General features: G+C 31.3%; 2 protein-coding genes across 2 annotated transcripts; one reads left to right on the forward strand and one right to left on the reverse strand.

Moving 5' to 3' along the window:
- Window positions 1-294: 294 nt before the first annotated feature.
- On the reverse strand, window positions 295-4,217 carry LOC120276997 (proline-rich receptor-like protein kinase PERK4). Its single transcript, XM_039283736.1, has 8 exons — window positions 3,865-4,217; window positions 2,580-3,104; window positions 2,405-2,491; window positions 2,076-2,146; window positions 1,904-1,980; window positions 1,684-1,831; window positions 1,429-1,590; window positions 295-841 (listed from the first exon to the last, which is right to left on the reverse strand). The coding sequence occupies exons 1-8, from the start codon at window positions 3,893-3,895 to the stop codon at window positions 590-592; spliced, it is 1,353 nt and encodes a 450-aa protein (XP_039139670.1). The 5' UTR covers window positions 3,896-4,217; the 3' UTR covers window positions 295-589.
- A 36-nt stretch (window positions 4,218-4,253) lies between these two features.
- LOC120277755 (FK506-binding protein 3-like) lies at window positions 4,254-4,637 on the forward strand. Its single transcript, XM_039284599.1, has one exon. The coding sequence runs from the start codon at window positions 4,254-4,256 to the stop codon at window positions 4,635-4,637; it is 384 nt and encodes a 127-aa protein (XP_039140533.1).
- Window positions 4,638-8,941: the final 4,304 nt, after the last annotated feature.

Genomic DNA, 8,941 nt, shown 5'->3' on the forward strand with positions numbered 1-8,941 from the left:
TGAACAATGCTAATTAATGAACACTATTGAGCCATATGAATAGTACTATTGGAGAAGGATTCAAACCTTTGCACTCTTATGTCATACTATTGAACAATCCAGTAGTCGACTAAAAATAAACATTTATAAATAAAAACATCAATCTCATTTTTAAAAATAAACAATACATGTTACACAATATTTTTATCAATAATAATAATAATAATAATAATAATAATAATAATAATAATAATACATTACATAATAATATATATTATAAAAAAATATAAATATTTATACATATTTAGGTATCACACAAAGCTTGACAGACCCTGACTCGACTCGAATTTAATTTTGAACTCTAAATTTTCGGTCGAGCTCAAGTTTTTCCCAAACTGAGCTTGAGCTGCTCATGATTGCTTGATTAATCACCAACCGTACTCACAATACACATGAGCATCAAGACAATGGAAACTGTCATGGCCTTCTCTTTTACTCAAAAAACAAGCTCTCTATTGATCAAAGAACATCCAAAATTCACCTCCGAAGTTATTCATCTGATCATATTAATTCACAGAAACTTGTTTTTAAAAGTGAACTAGTTTCTGTTTCATTTCTTTGGCTTCTGAAAGTAGTCAATTGCTGCTTGATATTGATTCATGACATTCCTGCCTTCTTTTGGACTGTTGAATTCACCACTGAATTCTGGACTAGTGAGAGAGGCTTTTCTGAATCTATTCATGTTCGAGGTCTTCGGGCTTGATTCATAGTCGGAGCCGGAGCTGAAAAGCATGCTCTGGCCAGGCCTCACTCCTTCATTTAAATCCTCGAGCGATACATCGCCTTCCAATGCTCGTAGTATCTGTAAATACACAAACATTTTCACATTTCTGTAAACCATGCAAGTATGTGAATAATTAGTTACATATGCTTATATTTCCATGGGAATTCAATGTAGAAATCTTTAGTATTTCTTTGTTTCTCATAACAGTTTATGGACATTTACATTAAAATGTTCATATAGAATTCAATCTTTGATCTTTGCACATTTTTGTTTGTATTCTTGAGCACTAAACAAGGATGCAGAATGAGTTTAAAATGTAATGTAGTAGTATTTTAGAAAATTCAAGTAAATCACATTCAAAAGTTTCATGTAAGAAAACAAATCTATTGTATAAAATAAGAATGTGAATAATTAATGTCATATTACAATGTCTTTGATGCAATTGGTTTTTTGTATTTCAGTAAGTTTGTGTTTTATGTTGTGATACTTTAAGAACCTTTAGATACATTAGGATGATATCTTATGTTTCTCTTGTAATCTCTATATATTGTCAAGCCTAGTCCTCTTGTAACACTATCATAATTTATATTCTCTATTCTTAATAAGAAAAAGTTTCAACTAGAATCAATAAAAATGTTTGATCATTGAATTTCTAGCTTCTGTACCTGGCTCATCTTCGGTCTTCTCTTTGCGGAATGACGAATAGAGGCAGCAGCACAACCTACCATTCTTGCAAGCTCGACCGGATTATACTTCCCTTCCAGTCTCGAATCTACAAGCTCGTCGTAGTTCCCATCAACCATAGCTCTTGACATTACTTGTCTTGCCTGTTCCAATGTTCATTTTCAGAAACAAAAAAGGTTCAATTTTTTTCCTGCATTATATCAACTATAAAATAAATGCAAAAGCATAAAACCAACCCAATCCACCAATCCTTCATCCATGAATTTGTGTCCATTATCCACAGGTCTTCTTCCAGTTATCAGCTCCAAAAGCATTACACCGAAGGAGAAAACATCGGACTTCTCAGTTAGTTTCCCACTCGATGCATACTCCGGTGCCAAGTACCTAATCGAAAATAAAGAAAGCTTAGATTTATTCATTGAAATGGTGGAAAACTTCTTGAAATCTCTTGCTCACCCCAAAGTTCCCATGACTCTAGTTGAAACATGTGTATTATTGTCCGAAGTTAGTTTAGCTAATCCAAAATCTGCAACCTATATAAAAAACATCATCAAATACATCTTAACATACATTTGGTTTGCATCTAACAACCATTATATATATTTCAATTGTAGAAGCCACAAAATACCATGGCTTCAAAGTTAGCATCTAAGAGAATGTTCGCCGATTTGATATCACGATGAATAATCCGAGGATGACCTTCACACACATAACAAATAAAAATAAATACTTTAGAATCAATGAAAATTTCATTTTCACCCAAATTCTTACCTACACCGAAGCATTGCACCAATCCAATAGATATATGTGACAAAAATCCAATAGCTTGGTGCAACACACAATTGGTGTAAATACATTGGAGTAATGAAATCAAAAGTACTTATGGAAGAGGAGTGGTTTTAATCAGAAAAAAAAAAATTAAAAGAAAAATAAACAAGATTAACAAAGAATACTGACAATCTTCATGCAAATAAGCAAGTCCCTTGGCAGTTCCTAATGCTACCTTTAATCTTGTACTCCAATCCATGGTGGGAAGTCCTTTCCCTGAAACCACAAACACCAAAAAACAAACAAACAAATCAAATCAAGAACTCATATAAATATAAGTATATAGATTTGAAATGTATCTAACCATGGAGATGGTAAGCAAGAGTTTTATTAGGAACAAACTCATATATTAACATCCTCTGGGAGCCAGCAATGCAAAATCCAACAAGGGAAACAAGGTGGCGATGATGAACTCTACTAATGATATCAACCTCAGCTTGGAACTCTCTTTCACCTTGGCCACTACCAGACTTGAGTTGTTTGACTGCAATCTCTTTCCCACTTGGGAGCACACCCTTATGGACATAACCAAAGCCCCCTTTGCCTAAGAGATTGGATTTTGAGAAGCCATTGGTGGCCACAGAGAGCTCTTCATAGGTGAAGGAGATCTTGTTGAAGCCAAGGGTGATTGTAGGGTAAGGAGGTGGTAGAGGGGGACCATGTGGGCTTGAAGTGGAGGAGATTGAGTCACTTTCAGGGATTAATGGGGGTGGTTGTGGTTGCCAACGAGGTGGAGGATTAATTGAGATTGATGATGATGACAAGTCTTCACTTTTTCCTTGCTTCCATTGTGGTTCTATTGTGCTGCTATAATACCCACTCTCCTCCCCTGTGTATGCATGCATATATAATTTTTTGTTACCAATTAATGGTTTTTTTTTTCTCAAATAACAACTTAACAAGAATAATAATAATTAGATTAATTAATAGTCTCACATACGATCCCTAGCACTAATTAAGAGAGTTTAGTACTTCATTCTTGTGCCAAATGATCGGGAATTTGAATATGTAACTTGTCCATATTCTCAAAGAAATAAATAAAAGAAAATGATGATGGCAAAAGCTTCATATTGATTGATTTAAAAAAAGTATGGATTAAAAATATAAATTTGAATTTCTCATGCTATCCTTAATTTTGGGTTGAATCCAACTAATAACATAATATGTTGGATTTGCATCTTAAATATCAAAGTTTGACTGGTTTGATTATGGATTTGAATATATATAAATCTAGCCTTTTTCATCTTATTACCTTAAGTTTTTAGTTTTAAGATTAAAATAGAAACCATAACATATGTCTTAATTAGTTTGCATATGATCATATATATAATTAATACTATTTTGAATCATTTGCAAAATCGACTCCATGAAAAGTCTTAAAAATAGCACAAACGTATTAATATAAAAGACATTCATATATGCAGTAGTTTACATGTATATATAGGGTGTTTATATGGATGATATATATATATATGCAAACGAAAATATCTTATATAAAATTTATAATAATTTTTAAGTATTCAAATCATGTATAACCAATAAAACTAAATAGGAAGTATAAAATAAAATGGTGTAATTAAGTTATATACCTTTAGTGCCTGAATCTGCATAGTATTGCATCTGATTATGTGCTTTCTTCTTCTTCTTCTTCTTTTTGATGCGGCAAACACAACAAAGAACTAAAAGAGCAAAAAGTATGACAACTCCAACTACTACTCCGGCAACAAAGGTTGTATTCAGGCCTGATTGATGCTTTGAGGAACCGGTTTTCAACTTCTCCGGTGACTTGTTAGTATGATTCGCAGAAGGTGGTGGCAAAACAGGAGATAGCAGTGGAGCAGGTGGTGATTTTAATGGTGAATGTGTAGAGTTTTTAGGAGGAAGTGGAGGCCTTTTCGAGCTTTGAGATGACTTTGGAGGAGGAGATGAAGCCAGAGATGAAGATGATGATGATAAAGATGTAGAAATTTTTTTAGAGATGGAGACCGAAGGGGTAGAAGATTCTTTGGATAATGATGGGGATGATAACAATGATGACGAACTCAACGACGAAGATGGAGATGATGATGAGGATGTAGGAACTTTTTTAGAGATGGAGGTCGTAGGGGCCGAAGAGTCTTTGGACAATGATGGAGGTGATAACAATGATGATGAACTCGAAGATAAAAATAAAGATGATGATGATGAAGGAACTTTTTTAGAGGTGGAGGCCGAAGGGGCCGAAGAGTCTTTGGACAATGACGGAGATGATAACAATGATGATGAACTCGAATATAAAAATAAAGATGATGATGATGATGAAGGAACTTTTTTAGAGATGGAGGCCGAAGGGGCGGAAAAGCCTATGGACGGCGGTGGATAATCTTCCGTAGGCATTTTCCGAAGATGGAATCCTTCTCCGGTGGACTCCACCTCCGGCAAAATGCTGTTCAATGCAAGTAGTTGCGTTTCATAGTTTTACAACCCTTCTTGCCAAACAACTCCCTTAAAATTGTACCTTTAATTACTAAATATATATATTCTTCTTAATTTTTTTACGTAAAAAAGGAACTCTCAAAATCCATGCATGCATGGTAAACAAATTCAACGTCTCGTTGTATAAATAACTATAGATCAATAATTTCTATTTGATTTTCATCTCTAATGAAAACTCAACCTAAAATTAAAATCAAAAGGTTTTGAAAAGGCATTGTATTTTATGTTTTCTATTGAATAACAAGAAGAGAGAGGTAGAGAAAGAGTACCTTTGTCTGTTCCTTTTGAAAAAGAAGAAGAGAAATTAAAGAAACTAATTAATATGTTTTTTTCAAAAGATAAAGTAATTAATATGGATAGAGAGAAAAGGAAAAGGAAAAGGAAAAAGGAGAGGGAAAAGAAGGGGATAGAAAGAGGTGTTCTTCTTCTCCAACGTTCAACATTTGTTTTTATTTTTTTAGTCATTTTGGTTGCCATTCTTGACTGGTGGTCAGCACGTTACAGCGCGGGACCAACCAAATGGTCTCACACGTGTGCCATGTTGGCATGTTTGTTCTCATTTTTCTAAAACTATTTATTTGATTAATTTGCATATTTTTATTGGGAATTAAAATTGAGAAAATTGCTAGCATATCCATAAATTCAGTAATTTTTAATATGTTTTCATTAAAAATTATATTTGTTTTATTTATTTATATATTTTATTGATGAAAAGTGAAAACAAACTAATAAATTTTTATAAAAATATAAGTTGATTTTTTTCCCTTTATAAATAAAGACAAGAAAGTAAATTATATTTTGTTGAAGGGTTCATAGACCAATGATATTGACTAAATGCGAAAAGAGTTGTACGCTGTGGGTCATTAAGAAGATCTCTTATTCAAGTTCCGTTGAATACAGTCGTACTAACAGGTCTTAATCAAAGAATGAAGGTGTACACAATGGACGTTCAATATCTGGTGCGTGTGCACACTTTTGATAGCACTTGTCTCATTTGTCAATAAATAATAATTTAATTTTTAAATTTTTTAAAATTTTTTATTTAAAAAATATGTAAGTAAATAGAAATTTTTGTAAAAATATATAAACAAATAATAGTTTTACCATGGTTACATGATGCAAGAAATGGGAAAAAAATGTTCTGATGAAGAGTAAAAGCATACAAGATTTTTTTTTAAATTTCCAAATTAGATATAAAATTGGCATACCAAATAAAAAAAATCTATATATTTGACCTTAACTATCAGATGTTTTAAAATAATTTTTCCCCATTTTTTTAATAATTTTATATTATTTTAAGTCAAAATTTACTTATCAGTTGAACTAACCCACTTCATAATTAACTCTATTTTTTAATTAATTTAATTTCTTTCTTTCCCAAACAAATCCTTTAATATACCAATTTGGCTGTTAGTAATTTTAGAATATCGTTTTTTTTATATATATATAACTTATGGGTTTTCTCTCCTTGTATTATGTATGGTGAATTGATATTTAATCAATAATTAAAATATAAACCAATATAATTTGTATTTTATATTATAGCAAAATTTCTAATATTCTCATTGTCACTGATTTATTATATAAAAATAAAAAAAATCATATATTTTGTTGATATCTACTTTTCTTTAGCATGTAATATAAATGTACTATAGAAGTAGAACATTTTATTTCACAGTGAAGTGACTGAAGTAGGCTGATTTTTCCTACATTATTTATTCATTTTATTGTAATTGGAAAAATAACACTTTCACTCATGCTCCACTTCAATTTAGTTAGAAATCACTTTAGTAATTTTACAGCTAAAATAGAAGCAAACAATATATAATCTCATTTCCTACCACTATGAAGATCTAGATTGCAATTTTTATACAATGTTCACCGGCTTTAATGAGGTCGAACTTTTACTCCCTCTTTCACTTCCTCACACTTAGGGGTCAAGGGGTGCTTGAGCACCCCTTGGCCCTCAACTAATCAATATTATATACATGTTTATATGTATATTAGAGGGACTTAGGGAAGAGTAGGAAATTGAAGCTCCCCCTCTCTCTTCTCATTCACTCTTTCTTTCTATATATATATATATATATATATATATAAAAATAATTCATTGAATTTTTATTTTCATTTTGTGTTTGGAACAAAATTAATATTTATTATTTAGATGTTTTATAAATTGGTTTATATAATATAAAAGAATTTTTTTTCCAAAAAGATAATGTTTAGCTTTCATTTATTACAAATTAGTTTATATAGAATAAAAAATAAAAAAAAATTACAAATATTTATCAGTTAAATCCGTGATTTTTATTAGTTAGGATATAATATATATATATATATATATTTAAAAAAAACAATACATTTTCTATGGATATCCATAGATAAGAAATCTATGGATGTCCAATTATCAGCCGTTAGATCATGATCCAACGGTCTAGATAAACAATAATTACTGTAATAACTACTGTTCATCAATGTTAACCATTAGATCGAGATCCAATTGTTTATAATGAACATCTATAGATTTTTTTTTTATCTATAGACATCCATAGAAGAATGATCCTCTTTAAAAAATATTTATAAAAAATTATTGTTTGGCCCCTTAATTTTATATTTTGTCTTGTATAAAAAATTATAAATGTATTATTTTTTTATGTAACAATTGGATCGGCCAAACTACCATAAATATGTCGTTCAACTAATCTAGCTAATTATATTTTTTGAATTGAAGAAACTTCAAAAAAAATTTATAATTTTTTTATATAAGCACCCCCTTTAATTTGTTTCTGGTTCCGCCACTGCTCACACTTATAGGAAAATAAACTGACTCATTCCCATTTCTACAAGGAGTTTGCCCATTTCCCCTTATTCATTAAAAATAATTTTTTTTTATATAATATGAACAAGTCACTGCATATCTATTTTATTTATGGCTCAATTATACATTGAAAGATTGTTAAACCTTCAATTTTTGGCAAAAAATTTTAACCACTCTGTTATTTACAAAGTGATTATATAACATTTTACTCTGTTAATCTATTCCTAGAGTTTTATATAACATAAATAGCTTCTCAGGTACCATCACCGCAATAGTTTAACGGTTAAAATACTATGCCAAAAATCGAGGGTTCGACTCTCTCGTAATGCATGGTTGATGTCACTCTAATAATGAAAAATGTATGCATGTTTGGAGTTACTTGTCCACATTATTAAAAAATAAAAAATATCACATTATTAAAAAATAAAACATAATAATTAAAAAAGAAAAGCGTCCCAAGCAAGTTTGATATTCTTCTTTTTAATTGACAACCATCTTCATCATGTGATCCTCATTCCTCACAGACACAGACATTTGATGCTTGCCAATATTGCATGGACCAACTCTTTCATTGATATAATGCGCTTCTCATAGATTTCGTTTCTGTTCTTCATTGAAATTCTAGCATTTTTCTATGATATTTTATAATTTGGAATTTATGATAAAAAATAGTATAAATTTGGTTTGGGAGGGATTGGGAATTTAGGTATTTAACTTTTCTATAGAAGTAATTAAAATCTTTAAAATTATTAAAAATGTTTATATAATTATCAAATAAATTTTCAAACATTATTTTATAAAAACTAATCAAAATAACCTAAAAATAAAATAAATGTCAACCGGTTGGCCAACTGGTTTGCGCTAACTGGTCCAACCGGTTCGACGGGGTGATTCAACCATTTTCATTTTTAAATTTTTTTTAAAATAAATAAAATTTTAAAAAAATAAAGAAAATTTTATAAAGTTATTATAAAAAATCCAAAAAAAAAGAAAATAGGGGAAAAATGAAAAATAGATTGTCGCCCGCCCGATTTGAACCAATTTCAAATCGCGCTAATTCATCTAGCACCTATAATTCCAAACACCCCAATCCTTACCTCTCGGCCCCGCCCGAGCACTGATGCCGGCCTTGTCGCCTAATTAAGCCGGCAACATCCTTGTGCCACCAAGATCCTCTTCGCTCGCTACGTGCTCAGCCGCCTCCTCTATTGCGGTGCCTTTAAAGTCTACCACGCCTGCAATCTCTCCACCGGCCAGAGCGTTGCTGCCAAGGTCATCTCCAAATCATGCGTCCTCCTATCCAGCCTCACCCCAATCTCCGCCGTGAGATCTTTGCCCTTCTCCGCCTCCATCATCCCCATGTCATCCGTCTC

This window comes from Dioscorea cayenensis, chromosome 15, assembly GCF_009730915.1.
Source record: "Dioscorea cayenensis subsp. rotundata cultivar TDr96_F1 chromosome 15, TDr96_F1_v2_PseudoChromosome.rev07_lg8_w22 25.fasta, whole genome shotgun sequence".
NCBI classification, from domain to species: Eukaryota; Viridiplantae; Streptophyta; class Magnoliopsida; order Dioscoreales; family Dioscoreaceae; genus Dioscorea; species Dioscorea cayenensis.

Excerpts from the sequence above, each read along its gene's own strand:
- LOC120277755 (XM_039284599.1), top strand. The coding sequence starts at position 4,254 with ATGGAGACCGAAGGGGTAGAAGATTCTTTGGATAATGATGGGGATGAT.
- LOC120276997 (XM_039283736.1), bottom strand. The coding sequence starts at position 3,895 with ATGCAATACTATGCAGATTCAGGCACTAAAG. Across the intron at positions 2,147-2,404 it reads TGCTTATTTGCATGAAGATT|GTCATCCTCGGATTATTCAT; the intron begins GTCAGTATTCTT and ends ATGTGTGTGAAG. Across the intron at positions 842-1,428 it reads GAAGACCGAAGATGAGCCAG|ATACTACGAGCATTGGAAGG; the intron begins GTACAGAAGCTA and ends GTGTATTTACAG.